Here is a 21,552-nt window from a genome sequence, read left to right on the forward strand (position 1 = left end):
AATATATATATATATATTAGATATTCATTAAAGTATTCAAGAGGATCCATGAATGATGATGCATCTAAACATTTTTTTGTATTTGAAATATGTTTATATTAAATTATTTTCTAATGAATTGATTTTGTTGTGTTTTTATTGTATGTGTGTGTCTGTAGTACAAAAAACCTTGACTGGTTATTCAAATAAAGTTTCCCTTGATGGTGTGTGCAGATAGTAGAAACAACTATAGGAGTAACAAATCAAGTCTTTAAAGTAGACGAAACTAGAAAAGGATGAATTCATTAATGCAAGAGTTAATTTGGGTATGGTTCTATTCAGAAACTGGTATGAGTAACAAAACGATATTCCTATGAAAAGTGGAGAAAATGTCGTCATATTTGTCAACTTGTAGTGATGCGCTTTTCATCGCACCATTCATGATCATTCAGAGGTTATGGGTGGATTGTCTCACAAAATGGCATCTGAATTATTGTAGAGCTTACTGACATGATGCTCGACATTTGTTCCAGGATAACTATGCAATTTGTGGGTAGTTCATCATAAGGTAGTAGTAGTAGTTTTAACTCCATATGCACTTGCAGAGCCATCAGTAACCTTAAAATACCTTAAGTAAACTCCTATTATTAGTCACTGACCACCCTTAAGCGATGTTTAACTAAAGTCACCACTGAATGTAGTAGTGCTACTTACATGTATTTATCACTAATCTAAAACACTCCTTTATATTGAGACCTTTTCACAGCTGCCTGTTGATCTGTTGTGGCAGTTGCAGTTGATTGCAGTTTTAACTTTAGAACTCTACGCACATGACAAAGGTTATGGAGAATTAACCCCTCTATCAATTTGCATACATTTAAAGGTCTTTAGGTAGTTGTTTTTAATTATTATTATTGCATAGCATAAAGTAGAAATATTCATCAATTGTACAGAAATTTGACAATTGTTTTCAGCAGAGGAAACCCTTCCCAAGATATGTGCTCTTCCAAATGCACCATAGTTATTCCAAGATATTTCTGACCCTCATGTAAAAATGATTTCATCAGCTTATCATGTTATAATGAACTAGTATTGATTGTTGCTTCATAGCGCTGCAAACTACTACAAACTGGCAAAGATGTCTATGAGAACTGTTTGTCATGGTGCTACATATTGAGGCATCTGCTGTTCAAATGAACATAGAACATAAAAGCTGAGGTTGCAAAAAATATATTTACAATATAAAATTATTTGTGAGCAAGAAAACATTTACATTAAACATTAAAAAAATGGGTATTTTATGTGACACTGTAATCACTATGTGCCATGAAATGTACAGTAAATCCCAAACTCTAAGCACTTTAATACTAGGCACTTACTATTACAGAACACCATCCTACCATCTGCAGCTCATGTTTACGTCCAAAAGATTGACAGATTGTCTTCATGTACTGAACTTACAGCACCTAACAGGTATACACTTCCTCCTATGGCCAGGTGGAACTCACGTATGGTCTCTTACAGTCAAGATAGAGTTCTTACAGAAGGAACACATCACTGAGGTAAATACCTCATCAGACACTTGGCAGTGGACGCTCCCATCTTTTCTACACGCCTCAGGTCCTTTCCACCTGGCTTCAGCCTCTCCTTTGTGTGTGTGTGTGTGTATGTTTGTATGTTTGTGTGTGTTCCTGTTCCCACCACTGGGAACTTAGCCTAGCTGATGGACTCCTCGTGGCCTCAACTCCCAGAAGCCCACACATCCTCAGGTCACCTGGTGGACTGAAGACCACAGCTTCAGGGAGCTGAGAGAGAGCGAGTGTTTCTCCTCAAGAGCCACCATCTGAGGCTGAGGGCGAATGCTTAAATGCTTATCAGTTTCGTTGTATGTGGGTTTTTTTTTTTATAAAAAAACTTCTTCCTTTAGCAGTGGGATAGGGGACACCGCTCGGCCGTGCACGCCAAGCTCTGCTGGGACGGCCAGGCGCTCGCTGGCACCTCGGATGTCTCTGTGACCAGCGACTGCGTGGAGTTGCATGACTTCTCCGCCGTGTCCAAGTCGACTCCGACGAGGCGGCTCCCCTTCGGAGAGCACATGCCGCTCAGGTCCTCTCTGAAGTGGGGGTTGAGGAGCATATAGAGCAGGGGGTTCATGCACGCAGGCAGCGGCACCACCACCAGCGCGATGGACTTGACCACCTCGGCGCTCACGAAGGCGAAGTTGAGCAGGCCGGCGAAGGACAGGAAGGCCACGGGGAAGAAGAGCAGGCAGTTGGCGAAGAGGAGGCGCGCCGTGTGCTTGACCCAGCAGCAGTCCAGGCAGTCGGCCTCTGACGGGCCCTTCCCCTGGTGGAGGCAGTAGAGCCGGACGTGAGTCACCGTCATGACAAAGTAGCACAGGGAGTTGAGCAGCACCACGGTGACGCTGAAGCCCGCGCCAGATGACTCCCCTGTGGGCATGGGCAAGCAGAGGGAGTTGGCGCCGTACTCACCCACGCGGACAAGGGGTAGCGAGGCCACAGTGGCGGCCAGGAGGACACAAAGGACCGCCACGAGCCTCGTCTTTCGCGGCGCCCGGCCAGCGTCCACGGCTTTCAGGCGACAGAGCAGGAAGCCCTGCTCCACGGTGACCGCTGTCAGGAGGAAGACGGACGCCTCCGTCGAGAGCACGGACAGGAATGCCACGAGCTTGCAGCCGACGCCGCTCTCCCAGAGCGCTCCATACTCGGCGAAGGTCAGTGCGTCGGCCATGGCCAGAGCACCGCTGCACAGCCCCGTCAAGAGGTTGGCCAAGGCCAGGAGGCCCACCAGCTGCTTGGCGGACGACTTGATGGCGGCGGACAGGAAGATGGTCAACAGCAACATAGCATTACAAACCACGGACAGGAGAACGATGGCCCACACACTACTACGGATGAGCCAGCTCCCAAACAGGTGGTCACAGGGCTGAAAGGGACCTGGGAGGGCACAACCACCAAACCAGTGAATACCTTCTTGTAAAGATTAATTTCTACACTATAAGTATAAATTGACCCTTGTGATATGTCCAAAATATCTAATTTGATAGATAGATAGATAGATAGATAGATAGAAACAGTAGATAGATAGATAGATTGATTGATTAATTGATAGATAGCTATTACATGTATAAATTATTCTCTATAAAATTAGATGTTCATTTAATTTGATGTTATTTTTCCGCATACCTGGGGCTGGAGAACACTGGATGGAGTGTACTGGTTTGTGATTTTCCTCCAGTTCCAGGAAAAACTCCCCAAACTCTTGCTCTTCTGACAAAACGAGGGTAAGAAAACAAAGTAGCAGAAACATTCGTTAATCTATTTATTTGGTGAACAAACTCACAAACACAAGGTCAACGGAATACATTTCACATGATGCAGCAGGGAGGCTCTGTCTTGTGGGAAAAATGTTGGTTTGTAAAAACATGCTTCAATTTATGGTAACAGCAATTTACTGCCGTAGGCATTTTCATGTCTTTTTATTATTCAGTTATTATATACTACAAGGGTCTCAAAGCGCACCTTGGTTGGACATGATACCAGTATCCTTTCGTCTGTAGCCACTCATCTCTTTCATGTCACCAAAGTCTCGCTTTTCACATGAGAGGAAAGCGCAGCACTGGAAAGCATACGGCACCTCCAGGACCCTGAAAAAAGCCCCACACAAACTCACTCTTCTAGCACTAAGACACGACTGTAAACAACCTTATGCTCATTATTATGTTGTCATTCAGCATTCCTATGGCCACGTTACGTTTATGTGAAACTATGACCATGACGTATTTGTATTTATTGTATAATTGTTGGCAGGAGGGAGAAATTTCATGGACGCCTTGGACATTGTGACATTTAAAACGCTTCCAAGGTCCACAAACCAACTGGCACCGAAAGCGCTGGAGTTTTGATTGGTACGAATAATTAATATGTTGTGTTTCCATTTTGCCTCAACCACAACCCATTATCCTAATTCGAATGAAGACAGTAAGATGTGCTGACTTGCAGCTGTGGCTCCCTCAGCCTTCCAGGGGCTCATGGGCAATGTGCAGTACCTGAGACTGGGGAACTTGTGGGGAGAGAGCAGCTGCCGCAGGGCCTCGTTGCCAGCCAGCCTCAAGTGTGTGAGTGCAGGCAGCCCCAGCTCAGGCAGGGAGGTGAGCTCGTTGGAGGTCATGTCTCTAAGAAGGAGGAGGAGGAGGACAGAGAGAGAGAGAGAGAAGAAGCTATTTGTTGCTGTTGTTAACGCCGAACAGAGCTGTGCCACTCGGATTTCTCACTCTTTCTCATACTTTCTTTCTCACATACACACACACATACACACTCACACACGCAAAGAGCATATTAATATTGGCACGGAGAGGTGTGTGAGGCTCTACGGGGGCCCCACAGAGAACAAAGGGAGAGTAAACACGACCCTCACAGTTTGATTAATGATGGCAGATAGGAGAAAGCCAGTGGGTCCACCGAGCGCAATCTATTCCATGCCAGGTCCCTGGGCAACAGAGAGAGAAAGAAAGAGAGAGAAAACAAGTCAGACAGAAAAAGACGTTTTGAGTCCGTCTGAGACACAAACCGGGAAACAGGCAGCAGGCAAAGTAATGCAGTTGCAATTCGTTTTCATAATTGGTAGTAAATTCCTATTAAAGCAGCCATAAGTCATATTAATTGGGACTGAATTCCAGTAGATGTAGAAATATGCTGCCAATTAAAAAGACTTATTGCAGTGTTGCTGTACTGCTCAACCTTTCCTGCCTGTTCCCTTTACAGCCAAAGAGCAGCAGGCTTATTAAAACTTGCCACTGTGGAGGTTAGGGAATTGAGGCGCGTTGGCCTTAAGTTCATGATATTTCACAAAGGGGGACCACTGCTCAAGTTACTCACAAAGATCTGAGCATCGATAGGTCCTGGAATGTGTCCGCTAGCACTTCCTGGATTTCATTGTGGTTCATATCACTGAGAAAAACAGAGGGCGAAGTTAAAGAAACACTACTCTTTGACACTACAGTTCAACAACCGTATCAGCAGTCTCAACTGCCCAACTGAAGGCATGCACAAGAAAATAAATCAAGGGATTTCCGTTTCAGACAGGTCTACTGGGTGTTTCTGTACTCACATTTTCTGCATCCTTCCACACCCGCTAAAGCTGGGGAGGTGACGGATCTGATTGTACGACAGATCCCTGGGAGAGAAAAAAAGCAGATCCACCCCATGCCATCAGGTAACATAAGACTAAACCTACAGGTTAGCAGTGAGATTTGTTTGATCAGCATTTAATCAGCTCACAACTGACAGCCCATAGTTCCTTAACTGCATCAGTGTCATTCAGCACCAAAGAAGGGACTTACAGCACCTGGAGGTTGGCTAACATCTCACAGAAGGAACTAGGCAGCGATGTGATGCTGGCACCAGTGACAGCCCTAGAGAGAGATGTCGCAGCAGGACACAAAAAGAAGCATAATTATTAGGATCAGATGGGTGTGGTTTAAAAAAAAAAGACTAAGATAACCTGAACATACTTTCAACTGCACTGATGAGTAACATTTCATTACTCTCACAGCTACAGACATAAATCACTTCCTAAAAGACTACACCATTCTTCAATAAAAACAGCTAGTTAGCTGTTAAAAAACACAGAGTTAATCTGAATTTTTTGGACCAAGCTGGACATATTTGCAGACAGAAGACACGGTGTAGAGGCACAAGATGAAAAGGAAATGCAATGTGACATTGTTGTGAAGTGATTATTACTCCCACTTCAAACATTCTTCTGTAAATATATGTGACATTTACTGAATTCCTCCTGTCATTAGAACCAATTTGTCAATTCTGCACTTTATACCACCCTGTCTGTACGGGATGCTACGCTGGAGAACTTTGTTCCATCCTGTGCTGTACATGGCCTTAAATGCAGCTCACTGTAATTTTACGGTCTAATGTTTACACAGTACAAATGACCGTATTTAAGATGAGACACTGCTCAGAAAGTGGACAGGACTTACAGACTCTCCAGATTATGTGTGCCTGTAAGATTTGGGAACTCGGAAAGCTCTGTGGCTCCATTGAGAGACCTAATGACACAGGAACGGCATAAACATACAATCACTGTTTGAGGAAAGACAAGCAAGATAAACAGAAGCTCATCCGATGAGACACACTTACAGGGTTCTTAGCTCAGGAAGATTCTGGAAGGCTGACTTGCCGACGAATTTGATGGGGTTGTTGTAGAAGAATCTGTTAAAAGATGCAATAAAATCCATTAATCATATATTCCAATGCCTATGAATAATGAATGAATAAAGTTTTCAGACATATTTGAAGGTACAGAGGGTACTAAAAGAAACTGAAACGTGTGTGTAAACTAATTAGATTGTCCTTGGATTTCTGACAGCGGCTGGCTCTGAACAGAGCTGGCCTTGACCCGATCAGTTCAGGGCCAGACTGTCTTGTTCAGGATTCATTAATGGCTCAGTTATTACTTACATCGCAAGCAGAGAAGGATTCCCTGTGAAGGCATGTTCAGGGATGGCCTGAATGCTGTTGCTGTGGAAAGCCCTGCATGAGAAATTGGTTGACAAATGTAAGCTTGGGGTTCTCAACAGTGTATTGGCCAATGGCAATTGTAGCTTTGGCTCTCAAAAAAAAAACTCACAGTTCTTTGAGATTAGTGAGTGCTCTGATAGCAATGGGGAACTCACTCAGACCATTATAGTTGAGATCCCTGTGACATGACAAAAAAAAACAGAAACTTAAAAGATCATACAGCAATGTACTTTCTACTTTGGTGTACGGATAAAAACATTCCCATTGACAAGCAATGTCAGTGCTCCAGGCAAATTAAAAATGTACTATACTACTATTAAATAAAACAATAGGACAAAATCAGGCTTTAGTGAAGTAAGCCAGCGCAACTTTTGACTGGACTTCTCACTTGAGTCTTTTGAAGCAGATGCACGTAAGTGAGAACTATGATACCTTTTGTCCAAGCACTCCAAAACAAAAGGGAGAGAAGACTAAACAACCATTTGCATCCAGCTCCTTCACTGAAGCCTGTTCTCTACACACTGTCTCACGACTAGGCTTCCTGTTAGTAAACACTGGGTACCGTGAGATTGCCTGTCAGTGATTAGGTATGGGGACTGCCAGAATTCATGTCCTTAGCCGTTTCCATGTCAAGCCTGCTGCTGTAAGGTCCGTACCATGCAACGGAAGGTCAAATTGAGGGTGAAACAGTGACATTTCCTTCACACGCCTACTTTCCCAGAAAACTGTGCCTCTGCAATGAAGAATGTGCACAGCAAACACTACAGCAGCATCTTGACTACACCAACATAATGTATTACCTCATTAATAGGCCAGTTTCAGAAGCTTATGTGACATTTGAGTTGAGTGAGACAATGGGATTTCATTGTGGTAAAAATGTAGGCAAATTATTATTTAAAGTAGGCTATTTGTATTTTGTATATGAATAGTTAATATCCACAATCACAAACTGGTTCACATTTGTTTTCTCCATAGACAGGCCTGTGTATTTATGATTGATAAAGTACATGTCTAGGACCTGATGGACTGATGATCATACAAGTAGGCCTATGTGTGCACCACTGACAGACATCTGGTGGTAAACAGGACGTCAATAGGGTCAGCATTGGCTATCATTAAACAGGAATACCAGCATTTCTTCCCATGTTTAAATGATTGAATAGCACATCCTGAATGTGGATGAGTGAACGCTATTAATATGTCGTGTTTGCCTCTTACTGCCGCGCAGAAGAGTTAATCATTCCCATAAACGCAGTCCTCTCTCCGGGGCTCCTTACACGCTCTAAAAGTCATGGTTGCTGGACGGCTGCCGGGGCGCAGGTGGCTCTGCGCTGGGGTTCAGCTGGGCTGCTTGTTTAGCTCGACCCGTTTCAAACTTCCCGGCATCTACACAGACGGAATGAGTTCCCACACGCTGTAAAAATACCACAGAGGTGGCATCACTGCGACCCAGACACAGCCGGTAAGTATGAGTACAGCCGGGGGGAAAAGACGTAAAGAAATGGAATAAAGGTAAAGACGTTTCGTTTGACACGACGACTCTTCGGAGAAATCGCTTCAGAATAACTGAGGTCTGAGGGCTGTTTAGATGTTGTGTGGCTTGTGAACACGAGGCAAACATGTGCAGATCTAATTGTTTTAAGGTGTTGACCACACACCGAGATGCTGGTGGGGGAGAGTTTGCTATTTCACTCAGTGAGTCACTCAGTTTCAGTAGCTTGAAGATCAGTCATGAAAAAACAAAAGCACTCTCGACTGTTTGCTGGACCACTTATTGATGGAGACTATGAAAGATGTCAAAATATTTGTATTGTATTGTATTATATTGACTAAATGGGCTGGTAGGCCATTCCACAAGTGCTGCATTTGGCAATTAAAAACACTCCCTCTAGTCAAATGGTGAATAAAATAGTAGGTTACTGCTTCACAGTAAAATGAATTATAAGATGCCAAGTAGTGTACCATTCCTCTTAATGGGGAAGTTAAGATAGAAGTCAGTGTGAGCAAATGCCACAAATTTAAACATTAGTCTATCCACCTTAAGGGACATACAGTTAAAAAGAAAACCCAAAAGGCTTCAAACAGAATGTGTTTGCAAATAGCTTGGAATGGAATGGTAAATCCAAAATGCTTCAGACAGAAAGTGTTTTGGAATGCACTTCACATGCACTGGACAGCTTGTTGAGAGTAGGCTGAGTTATGACCTGTTTAACCAACCTGTGTATGCTGCTGGTGATATGTTTTGTTTTACCTATCATCATCACTTCATACTGTGTTATACTTCTGAGGAGTTTTATCAGCTAACTAAAACTCATTACTGAGAGTCTATATTAAATTTATGGGGGTAGGTTGCTTGTTGATTTATTTATTTTTAATTCAAAGCCAAAGCTACTGCAAATTCCTGAAATCAATATAAAGGGAATGGGACAAAGACATAAAAAAGCAAATTCTACTCTTACTGTGTTGACTTCATGTTTTGTGCCGTTCAATTAAATGAAAAATAAAGCTTTGTGACAACTTAACTTGTAAAATATGACTGTAATCAGCTATTGTACTTAGTTAGTTTATAAATATTAAACTTACAATGTTTCAAGACTCTGCAGTCCATCAAAGCACTTCTCACCCAGTGAGCTGATTTGGTTATTATGGAGATGGCTGGGAGGAGAAAAAAGATAACAGTAATTGACATTTTACATCTACTACGTACATCTCACATTAAATATGAATTGGAGTGACAAGCTCATAGTTGCAGCTACTGTTCCAACATCAGTTTCTCTAAAGCCTTCTGTACTCACAGGACCACCAAGCTGGAGAGGTTGGCAAAGGCGTAGTCTGGTATGTGACTGATTCGATTGAGGGCAAAGGTCACCGCCTGCAGGGACGTGAGGCTGGCCAGGGCTTGGACGGGCACGTGGGTCAGCATGTTATCATCCAGCCACAGGTGGCGCAGGGCAGTCAGCCCCTCAAAGCAGCCAGGTGGCACCACACTGATGTGGTTGGCATCCAGACGTCTGGCACAAAGGGAGAGACACACAGCTGCCATATCAGCTTTACTGAGAGGCTCTTAAGTTCTCAAATTAGTTCTCAAGAGACTGTAAGGGCTGATATTATTTAATAATAGGGTCAATTTTGAATTGATGCCTGAAACTTCACTGCCCTATTAACCACACTAGCACTGACAAGTATGTAAACTAAGGTAACTTTAATCAGCTCTCAAGAATCCTGGAATAACCACTGAACAACTCCTGCATCAGAACTTTTAGCCAGACATATCTGATGGCTTTTGAAACTGGACTTGGGGGTGGGGGGGGTTTTCCATCTTTTTCACCCCTGCTTGCTCCAGTCTTCCACCTTCTTTTTTTCCTCTCTTGTCTGACAGAGGACGTATCCTCAAGCAGGGAGGTCTGCGCATTCCTCTGCAGCATGGTAGTAATTTCCTTCCTCTCTGGTGTTGACATTTGCTGTAGGGACAAAGCCTGTCTGACAAGCGGTGCTGGCAGCAGCCGCCGCAGCCGTCGCCGGCCTGCGTCTGACGGGCAGGCCTCCGAATGATGAGTGCTCATAAACAGCGGTGATCGCTGTTTATCTTGGACCGTGCATGTGGTCCGGCCCCGCTCTGCACACAACATCAAACACGCGGCTGATTGGCCCTGTTGATTACGTGAAATCAGGGGTAAACAAGGTCAGGGGATGGTCAGGGCTGCGTGTCATTTGGGAACCGGGGATGCTTGATGGATGGTTGAGGCGAATGATGGGGCGCGTGTGTGTGTTCGAGCTTGTGTGTATGCATGTGTGTGTGTCCATGCGTGTGGTGTTGTGAAGAGGAGACAATGTGTGGTGTCATCCCACGTTTATAAAGCGCATGAAATATTTAGTTTGTGGCGTGCTGTCTCTGCTTTGGAGTATGTCATTTTTTCAATCCCATGGACATGTGGCTCTGGGCCTCTGGAGAGCTAAAGCGTTCAAATTGTAATAGAATAAACAAAGTTGAAACAAACCTGAAATTTTAGACAAGCTTCCAACCATGGGTGGAATATGCTTATGCCTGTCATCTACGGCCTTTGGGGCTTACTCCCTAACATGGCTCAAAATGTCCTTTGTCATGTTCTTTTTCAACATAGGGCACAGACTGCGTGGGATTAAGGACCATGTTCTCTCACTATTATAAAAGAACTGAAACAACGTCATTGCATTACTTTACATTACATTACATTACATTTGAGGACATATTCTGATCCATTCTGTTTTGTATTGAGAAGATTAAAAAATATTGAAGACATGTAAACATGAATACTCTTACCCGTTCAACCATGTCTTATACTTACAGCGACTGCAGGTTTCTGAGACTCTGGAGAGCTTCACTTGGGATCTGAGTCAGTCGATTATTCTGCAACATTCTTTACGGAAACAAAGGACAGCAATAAGGAGCACACACTTTGCGTTCCGGTGGACATTTCACATTGAGACACTCACCTGACACATTAACCATTAACCGAGTTTCCAACAATTTCTGATAATCAATAGTAAATGTTATATATTCAGACTGATATTGGCTATATATAATTCTTCATGATACAATTATATAATGTGAGGTTAATTGTGGCAAACATGTATTTTCTGTAAATATCACCCTAATGATTTCATGTATATGTTGGCTAGTTTGTTTATTTATCTAACAGCAACATGGGAGGTCCCAATTAGGCCTGTTGCATGCTGGAAAATAATGTTTATATCAGTGGAAGTAATTACGGTAAATAATTCATTGACTGCATGATGCTATAAATAATCACATAATGATCACATTTTAAGAAATATATTCACTGCAAGAACAAACTTGTAGGGGCATCTGGAACCTGAACACAAGCCATCATTTGAGCAGTGAGCTTGAGTTAAACTTAACCTCTAAATATCTTAAAATTGTTTGTGTGGTGATGTTTGTGTGGTAAGCTGAAATAATATGTTTATAGTACAACACTTATAAGGAAATTAATTATACAAAATATACAAAATTCTTCAAAACACAATTTCCAGCTATTGCATGGATCCTCTGTATACTTATTTTTAGACATTCTCTCTTGTGCCTGTAATGCCCCTTTAATGCCTTTAATGAAATACGCTTTGTCATAAATCTTGACATGACATGTTGTGGCATAGTAGTAAACAAGTCAGTCTAGCAACAAGTCTAGCATCAGTCGTATCCCCTTAACAAAACACTGCATGTCACATTCATTTAGTAGAAATACTCTGTTATAGGCCAGTGCTGGGGAGGCAAAGGGATTGTTAGCGCAGGTATCCAGAGGCTGGGGACCAAGAACATGGCCTTTGTTACCTCCCCCCAAGAGTGTGTGTGTGTGTGTGTGTGTGTGTGTGTGTGTGTGTGTGTGTGTGGAGGCCCTCACTAGTGTCGCTGCGGTTAGTTCATGCCATTTCAGCACGAGCCCAATCACTCAAGCTGCCCCGGCGTAACGTATGGAGACACTTCAGTGGAATTCTCCAAGCCCAAGTGTCACTCTCATTATGCTCCATGCTCGCTGGCTTTCGCTTGTCAAACCGCTTGCTCACACTGGGCTGCCAGGCCATTTGGGGGAGGCTCACTTTTTCCTTTGCTCTTCCTCTGTCTCCCCATGGTATACACAAATGGAATTTTTATGGACTACAATGATTATGATTCTGGCAAGCCAAATCTGAGTTGTGCCTCCTTGACAGGCTTAGACATTTATGTAAATATATGCCTATGAGCTGTTACGGATCCATCACCACTAGAAAGTATTTGTCAGCAGATGGGTGATGCTTTCTCACATACACAGTACTTGCACAGGGCAGGTGGTGATGTTGTAAACTCATACTTACAGCACTTTGAGACTGAAGAGACCAGAAAAGGCCCCTCTGGGGATGTGTGTGAGGCCATTTCCAGCGAGTCGCCTGAGGGATGACACAGACAAGGCATCACTGTAGAGTGACCTTAGGATCGGAGGTAATGAACGTTTTGGTTACCATCTTTAAATAGCATGCATGAAGAATATGATCTGCAAAGCAAACACTATGTTGAATGACACTCTACTCTCATCTCTATTATGTCATTTTGAATCTTAAACCGACAAGTTTATGAGCAGAAATGACAAAGCGACAAATTACTTTTTGCCCCCATTTTGTTGCAGTGAGTGATTATTCAGAGGTATGTTTTGTGACCCCCTTCAAACTCAAAATGCAGAGGCCACTTGGACAGTAATTGATCCATCGGAAGTGTGCTCCAGGGTGTTGACAGACAAGAAAATGTAGAGGCATTCCTCCCAAAGAGGCTGGCCCAAGAATGGTCACGCATGTCATTTGACACTTGGTTGACTGGGTGTCAATTGACAGCGCAAAGAGCAGTGTATCTTGGCACATGTTGTTGAATGGCACTGGCATGTGTTCAATGATGAAATGTGGATCTCGCCGTGCAATTAACGGGCTTAAATGACTGCAATTTTGCTGACATTTGCCACAAGCACTTGGTGGAGAGGGCTGCAACGGATTACATTACATTGGTAATGCAGCACGGCATTCGCATGGCAGTACTTCTATTACTTCCATGAACTCCTCGTGGTTGCGGGTGACAAATGCAGTGGTGCTGCTAACACGCAACCTCCCAACAAAAAATGAAAACACCATTACACCCAAACACTGGCTTGGATGCAGTGGATCCTGGCTCAGGGCCCATGCATTGGGCCTGCAGGCACATGGAGGGTAACACTACTCACAGCTCTTGCAGGAAGTGCAGGTTGGAGAGGGCACTAGCGGGCAGCGTGCTGAGGTTGTTCATGCTGAGATCCCTGTGGGGCGAACAGAGAGAGTGTGTTGTTAATATGACAAGCCACAACTGTGCTATCCAGCTGTTCATTCCGAACATTGTAAAGTCTGACTTCCTGGTATGGGGGATGGATGTTGGGGTGGACGTGGGGAGAGAGAGAGAGAGAGAGAGAGAGAGCAAAACAACTCAGCTCCGGCCAGGGCGAACGGCCGTCTCATTGAAATTCAATCCTGCTGGAGCAATGTTTTCTGGTGTTCTGGTGCACTGTGTGTGCGTGCTTGCTTGCGTATGTGTTTACGCGCATGCAAGTGCATGTAAGAGTATGTTGACCAGAAAATACATTTCTGCACCACATCATATTATCATTGATTCATAACATCTTCAAACTTTAGAATCACAAACAACATTATTGGCCTTTATGCTGCACAGACTCCTTTATAGTTGCATTACCAGCGCTTTGCTCTACTCAATGCACTGAATACCACATAACCACATAACAATCTTCACCCATCCTGAATTTAGAAACTGTATAAGTAGCTGTTTAGCTCTGGTGTTGTCTTCACATGATGAGAATGGAAATAGTGACTGTAAGCATTACCCAGTGTACTATGGAAATAATGAACCAATCATTTCCAGTTACACAGTTTGGGCACAACTTGGGTTGTTTCCTTCAATAGTATTTCCGTTATTTGCATGAGAAGGTCTGTCTGGAGATGTGATCCTTACTCAGCTGAGGAGGGGAAAATAATGATGATGTGACCAACTGTGATGCAAATAATTGTGAGCTCTGTGTGGTGTGTGTGTGTGTGTGTGTGTGTGTGAGTGATTGAGGGTTCTTCATTGCCTGAAGAATTTGGTGCTGAAGAGTGTGTACTGGCTGCGGCCATGTTCGCGAAGTCGTGGCACAGTTGTGAGGCGAGAGGGGGGATTTAGCGGTGGTGATACCGCTTGGTCCTGATAGCGCATCGGCGGCATGTGAAGAGCTGATCAAAGCATCTCCTTCTGCCTGCATCGTCCTTAACATTACATAGCCGCGGAGGAGATTAGCAAGGTGTTGTGATGTGAGGCATGCAACCTGCTGCCCCTCACTCATCGACACTGTGTCTGTTAACCCTTTAAGTTACCCACAGAAACCCCCATGCCCTCTAAACTGTGCCAGTCAGGCCTATGTTCATGTAATATATCAGTTCGAACTCCCAATATCAGTGGAACTGTTCAAGGTTAAAACCACTAAAACTTGTTGTATCACTTAAACTTTTGATGTATGGATGGTAAACTTGCTGTGTCATTTGATCTTTGCAGTTAGCCACACAAAGGCTCCCTCTAAATGCACCTAATGAGCTGAGAGGGGAGGTGGGTCTTATTGAGGCGAGGCAACACGATGCTTGAAAGCGGCACTATTTGAATTTGAATGGCCATGTTCTCCGACTGGTCCAGCGATCAGGGCGAAGATAAAGCGACAGGTGGTCCCTCGTTTGAAACATGAAGCTGCCGAGGCCTGAACAGCATACCGTGGACGCACTGGTCCAGCAGGGACACTCCTTACTGGTATCGAATTCAGTTAAGATAAAGCACCTGCATCTGAGCCCACCTGTCAAGTCTAAGCTCCACAGAGCAGGCCAGAGTCTACCATGTTGCAACCAGGCGTAGGGGGTGTATACAATTCAGGTCATATATTCACCAAATGGGCTACTGAAGAGATAGCCTACTGATATGCAAAAACCCTCTTCACACGATTTGCAAAAGCAATTTCATTGTGCATCCTAGCTTTAAATTCTCAAAATCAACATGTCAACATTACTGTACATGTCAACATTACTGTGCATGACAACATTACTGGCATTGAACAATCCTATGAAACTGCACACGTGAGTCCTTGTGATGCAGTGACTAAATATGGCTGTCATGACAAACCTGCTGTGACACCTACAGCATTCCACTCCACATGCGCTGAGGGCCGGGGAGAGAAGGGACAAGTGGGAAAGGGGCGAGGGGTCCTGGGTGCCGCTCCCCTCTCCCTCTCCCTCTCCAATTCATGTCTTCCCCCCTGAAACCCCTCACAAAGACCCCCCTGTGCTCAGCCCGTCCGTTTAACCATTTGCTTGGCACGAATCTCAGGAATCTGCAGTATTTCCTTAGGAAATCCCAAGGATTTCACTCAGCGGCCCCCGGACAGGAAAGAGTTAAAAGGCATCCTTTCATGATCATGTACTGTATGTTTGGCGCCCTTTCCTCAAGCCTGCTATCCAAACATGGGAGAGTAAAGGACGTGGGCACAACCAGGAAAAGGAGCACAAAGAAGGCCTTGAGACCCAGAAAGGTCCCTTTTCCTCTGATTAACTTAACAAGATGGAGATCTGTGCTTTCCCTCCTTACCAATAAATATCACACCTACATTTGTTTATGCATGAAAATCAAAACATCAACTACAGACATGAAGTCAGTGCAGCTTGGCATGTGGTGACACTTTACAGTTACTTCATTAAAGATTTTATAGACTACCTTGGTAAAGGTATTTTTTCCATTAATAGGGCTATAATGTTGAAAGACTTAGTGTCTGCTTTAACCCTTTCGTGCCCGTGCCGAACATTCCATTTTTGGTGCTGGATGACCTCCTTACACAAAAAACCTTATTTCTTAAGTATAATACATACCATCAATGGGATATACATACCATTGTAATCAGAAGGGTCAGTTCTATCAAATGATGTAAAATACATATGGTAATGTTGATATAGTAATGAACAGTCTTTGAAAATCCTCTCCAAATGTATACCGAAATTCGTTAAAATTGAATTTCATTCGCATAAAAATGAATTTTCATCATATTTCTATACGAGATAGAGACAAATATAGAGTGTATGACATGTTCAGCAAGTTGTGGGCTATTTAACAAAAAAGACTGAATTGGAATATCACTAACCTTTCAAAAGTTATGATAAATTAAGTGATAAGTGTAAAAAAATGCAGGAAACGGGATTTAGAATGTTGACAGAATTCACATTCTCTTTCTCACCAAAAACATAAAAGTATGCATAAAAACTAATAATGAAGTCAGACACAATGGTTTAGATTTATTTGGTCCATAAGAATAAACCATTTATTTGTATATAAGCAAATGCTACAGTCAACAATAATGATATATAAAAGAAAAACATGTACCTTACCAGTAATACAGGATAAGTATACTGTATATTTATTGAAGATCAATTCTGAATAGATACAACTTCCTTATATAAATTAGTGTAATATGAAAATGATATACATCTATAAAATGTATTATTTATGAAAAGCTAGGAATACAATCAACTTCACTCAAAAATCAATGTGTCTAAACATTGATTGAAAATTTGAAAGTGGATTACATAGAACAAGCCTGTTGAGAATAAACACATACACACATATACACACAAACTCTCACACACACACACACACACAGAGGAGGATAGGGAAAGGTGGGGTGGGGAACCTGAAGGTTAAACACAGAAGACTTATGACTCATAACGAAACGCATCCCCTTCTGTAGAATGCCAAATCTGACAGCAATTTTGTTTACCAAAAAAGCAGTCACCTACCGCTAAACTCCAGGCCATACAAGCTACTTTAGTGTTATTATGTATTGTTTTTATAACAAAGCCAACACTTTTTCTTTGGCTCCTGCTGTACAGGAATATGTACTTGATGAAAAGATGACAGAGTAGTAGTTGGAGCAGCTGAAGGCGAGGCTGAAATTTTGACGGAAATGCCTGCCAGCTGTTGTGATAGATTTTCGCCAAAGTCTTTCTGGCTGTAGCTACCAAACCTAGGTTCAACACCAGATTCTGCATTGCCAAACTTGAAATAATAAACTACTGAAACAGCAATGTCAATGGAGAAAAAGTGTACACAATATGTATTTCTCATTTGGTCAACGCTCCCTGATCCCTTCAGAGACTTGGTTCCCCAGTAGCAATGGATATTAGGGAGGGAAGTGAAGTCCCATGTCAATGATCAATCCCAGAAAACTGTGAAACTCTTCTGGGGTCTCTTCGTCCCATGCCCCTGCACTGTGTGTTTGCATACGACGGCCTACTAAGCACAACCTTCCACCCGTTCCGGTTGGTAAAACCACATATGCTTGGGACAACAACATAAAAAGCAACATAACAAGTCTATTTCACAGTGTTTTAGTGGCAGTCTACACCACCCTACGCACGCCACCTAAATCTATACCTTCTTCCTCCATCCTCACATGGTCTTCAACATTGTGAGCGCAAGCTCATCAGCAGTCAGCTACCTCTTCAGGCCTGCAAGGAGGTCTGTGTAGGTCTTGTCATCCTCCATCTGAAACAACAGTAAAATCATACAAATGTAATACATTTATTAATTACAAAAATAAAATCACAAAACTACAGATGTGTGCGTGTGTGCACATACATACACAAGAAGAGGTAGCCTAAACTATTGAAGCATTTTGAGTAACTCAAAAATATTTAGAAGTATGAAAAGTAATTTTATTACACATGGGTTTAGCTACCCTAAATCTGATTGCCTGGCTGGCATTAAGATAAAGACAGATTACATTTCACCTAGTAACTAACTGCTTAAATGCAATAATGACATTTCTGACATAATATGTGATATGTGTTTTCTATAAAACTACATATTGAGAAGAGTAGAATATCAAGTCATGCCATCTTAGAAAATGTTGAGACAAGCACGTCTGATGTTTGTCATTTAGAAGTTAGCAAGGTAAAACAGTTCACTACAAACTGCCTGAGGTAACAACCCGAGGAGAGGCAATACGTTAATTAGCACTACATTTCTGACAGAATCCGTGATTTCACATCTTGTTTTCTACAACTACATATTGAGAGGAGTAAAAATATCGCTCAACTTATTTCATGTAAGAGAACGCAACTTAGAAACGCGGCGCCCATTGATTTATTCAGCTTTGGCATGCTATACTGACTTGCCAATATAATGCTTACTTAACAAGCAAATTGGTACTAGAAAACAAACTAACTTACAGGTTATATACTAACAGGTTTTTAAATGAAATTGTCAAATGAAAATAATTGATATCAAAAGCAAACGAGAATACTGCAAGCAGTTCAGAGTAATGCAGCTAGCTAAAGTTACATGAAGATGCACTTAGCCCCCGCTATGCCATAATGTTGACGCTGATGAGAAAGCATATTACTGTCAAATAACATGATTTTATGACTACAAATTAAGATTAACCATAACTAAAAACGATGTAAAATATATATTACCTCAGTTTATCCAGCTGTGTGGTTTCCAGTCGAGGTAAACTCCAACGAAGTGCAGGTGGCATCTGGCAGTCCATGTTAAAATGTACGACTGAAGGGAAAAGTTTTTTTCACGACTCATCTTCAAGTATCCAAAACATTTCGCGCCATAAACCCCTTAACCAATCATATCAAATTGAAGCTTATGTTGTCAGCATTACGGGGAAGATTTCAGAAATAAAATCAGTCATTGGACAGCTGAGATATTAGATGATTGGTCATCGTTAAAATATTAACGAAATTAGAATGGTCGGGCTTGTAAGGGTTAACCGTCAAATCTGATCTACTTTCTCCACGAAATAATAAAGGGAAGTTACATGATTGAATGGAATAATGAATGAATAAAAAGTGATTTCCCTTTGTTCTCACCAATTAAGTACCAGGAGGAAAGCTCAGAAGAAGTTTTCTGAGGGAAAAAAAAACAAAAAAAAAAACCCTTTGCTCCTCGAGCTGGCGCTTTGTCAAAGCTGTCAGCTAAGCCCAGCGAGCGGCTCTTGAGGACTGTTTAAACCATGCCTCTATTAATCTCGCCAAAGGGGGAAACAGTGGAGGGGAAGCGTGCACTGTTTCTTTAGTGTTCATCGACTCACTAGATCTGTGTGACCACCTGCAGGGACTTACAGTCCATTAAATAAATGAATTCACTCGTGCTTGCGTAGTGCCTCTCTCCATTAACTAAACATCCCGAACAGAGTGCTGCGGAAACCTGATAGGCAAAGACGTGTCACCTGTTTGCTGGAGATTTCGAAAAAAGTTCATAAGTCTTCATCTTTCCTTTCTTGGCAAAATCCTTGATTTATCAGCTGGCTTCGTGACTTGCACACCTTCTCATGCCTTCTATCTAACTACTATGGTGGGGTGATTACTACCGGTGCTCACAAAGAAATGAGATAGGAAATCTCTTGTTTGGATGTTCCAGCAGATAAGGCAGGTTTGCGCACGCTCGCTGGACTGCAGTGTTTATGAGAGTGGACAAAAAGGAAACTGTAAACACAAACAATCCTGCCTTTCTCGGGTGATGCCACTTTCTTTGGGCAGCCAGGTGTGCGGCTGCAAGTGAAAACCTGCAATCAAAACATTCATGTCTCAAGTGCCTGATGCTCTGCTGATAGCCACAGAAGTCAGTCCCTTTCTAATCGCCTTGGCTTAGTGTTGTTTGATGTCAGGAGGTCTCAGCAGTCCGAACATCATTAAAAAAAACGAATGTTATATGATTAATAGGCTACAAATGGGCTTGAAGTTAAGGTGATAATACATAAAAGTTGTGCAACTTTTTGAGCAATGTGGCTGGCCAACCACAGAACCGGTTCCATGTGTTTTTTTTTCAGGTTCTATTTGATGATCATGACATTTTGCCTACTAGTGATTCAAATGGTCAATAAATAGATTGTTGGCCAGTATCAACAATGGGAATGTCAAAAAACAAAACTCAGAATCACAAAATCAGGAACATTGCTTAGAGACATTGCTCAAAAGGTTGCCTCATGTATCATCAACTTTAGACAGACTATCAAAAGTAGACTAAGCAGTTCTTCATGGCTGAATAAGCTTGTGTTTGCAGAAAGCCCCTCAGATGTTGAGCCTCCTAGCTCTTTCCTTCTGTCACTGACACACATGAATTTGCTGGCAAACACACACAGACTCTATCTCTGTATACTGTACTGTAGCCTATGTTGTCCATCACCAGCCCGAGTCCCTGTCCTTGAAACCATGTCAAATATCGGGAATCCTGTCTCAATAGGAAATTACACCAGCAAAAAATGTTTACGGACTTTTCTCATTTCCTGGCGCAAAGAGAAACAGGTAGTCCGAGTAAGCTACACCGCTGGGCACAAGGTAAACAAAACAGTTCGATCATAGGCAATATGTGTGCTGTAGTGTTCGTTCATTGTCAGCTTATGCTATCATTCAGGTCCTGGTGAATTATATGAACATAAACGATATCAAGAGGTTGAAATGGCAGTTGTAGTCTACAGCTGCTTCATAGTTTGTTTAGGCTACATCACCAACACCTCTCTTTTATTTTTTTTATTTTTACATGATATTTCAATAAACCACAACCACATTATGCAACAATATTCATAGCCTTTTGAAATAAATGCTGGTTGAAGTTTTGGGATTTCCTTTCATTCAGTAGCCTACAATACAGTACTGACATAGCTACAGTATGCTATATGCTCTCTGTCAATGTGATCATACAGAATACTTACAGGAATGAGGTAAACACGCTCAGGTTGGCGGGTAGAACTGTGAGCCCGAGGTAGGCGCAATCAACTCGTTGGAGTATGTCGTCGCTTTCACAATTACAACGAAAAGGACAGGCATTATCTCGCATTTTAATTCCATTTCCACTACATTCAGCGACTTCCAGTATAAACGAGAGCAAAATGACGCAGACGACTACAGTTCCCATGTTCTCCGAACAGGTAAAGTGTTGGTTCTTCATCACGGGCAAGTGCAGACCACTATTAGTGCTAGTAAACGCGTGTTGTCCACTTGGCTGAAGGTATTCGTATGTCCCCAAGTTGTGCACCTTCTGACGTCACACACTGTCATTCAAGACCACCCCAGAAATATGAAGAGGAGGATGCGGAGGGAGAGAAGGACTAATGACCCAGTGGTATGCACAGGCATTGAGTTCTCATGCGTTAAGGCACGTATGCAAACCGCATGCTAAAAAATGGGCAATCAATTCGCAAACGCTGTATGATTCTTTAGCTGCGTTTATTGTTAAATATGCATTAGACCTAGGCCCTACTGGTAATGTTTAACTCCTAATTATTAAAATATCACATTGAAGTGTAAGGATGGCATGATTGAAAATGTTAACTTTATACACAGCGAGGCCAAAACGCGGAATGCGTAGTACATTACTGCCATCTTAAGGCTAACAACGGTAATTAACCTGAAATTGAATTTCGAACGTTTTGGGGAC

The 21,552-nt window shown here is 42.5% G+C and overlaps 1 protein-coding gene across 5 annotated transcripts; it reads right to left on the reverse strand.

Moving 5' to 3' along the window:
• Nucleotides 1-988: 988 nt before the first annotated feature.
• On the reverse strand, nucleotides 989-21,127 carry LOC121723729 (leucine-rich repeat-containing G-protein coupled receptor 5-like). Of its 5 annotated transcripts, none has more exons than XM_042109715.1 (18): nucleotides 20,828-21,127; nucleotides 13,277-13,348; nucleotides 12,387-12,458; nucleotides 10,862-10,933; nucleotides 9,332-9,547; nucleotides 9,120-9,191; nucleotides 6,646-6,714; nucleotides 6,477-6,548; nucleotides 6,156-6,227; nucleotides 5,996-6,064; nucleotides 5,342-5,413; nucleotides 5,110-5,175; nucleotides 4,878-4,949; nucleotides 4,417-4,488; nucleotides 4,049-4,174; nucleotides 3,522-3,646; nucleotides 3,186-3,269; nucleotides 989-2,936 (listed from the first exon to the last, which is right to left on the reverse strand). In XM_042109715.1, the coding sequence occupies exons 1-18, from the start codon at nucleotides 21,061-21,063 to the stop codon at nucleotides 1,903-1,905; spliced, it is 2,673 nt and encodes an 890-aa protein (XP_041965649.1). In that variant the 5' UTR covers nucleotides 21,064-21,127; the 3' UTR covers nucleotides 989-1,902. The 5 variants fall into 5 exon arrangements, with proteins under 5 accessions (XP_041965649.1, XP_041965648.1, XP_041965647.1 ...); XM_042109714.1 differs by having other exon boundaries at nucleotides 3,186-3,266; nucleotides 12,387-12,497; XM_042109713.1 differs by having other exon boundaries at nucleotides 12,387-12,497.
• Between the last annotated feature and the right edge of the window lie 425 nt (nucleotides 21,128-21,552).

Source organism: Alosa sapidissima, chromosome 11 (assembly GCF_018492685.1).
Source record: "Alosa sapidissima isolate fAloSap1 chromosome 11, fAloSap1.pri, whole genome shotgun sequence".
NCBI classification, from domain to species: Eukaryota; Metazoa; Chordata; class Actinopteri; order Clupeiformes; family Clupeidae; genus Alosa; species Alosa sapidissima.

Coding starts and splice junctions, on each gene's coding strand:
- LOC121723729 (XM_042109713.1), bottom strand. CDS start 21,063: ATGAAGAACCAACACTTTACCTGTTCGGAGAACATGGGAACTGTAGTC. Junction 12,498..13,276: donor CTGCACTTCCTGCAAGAGCT/GTGAGTAGTGTT, acceptor TCCGATCCTAAG/GTCACTCTACAGTGATGCCT. Junction 9,548..10,861: donor CTCAGAAACCTGCAGTCGCT/GTAAGTATAAGA, acceptor CCTTTGTGCCAG/ACGTCTGGATGCCAACCACA.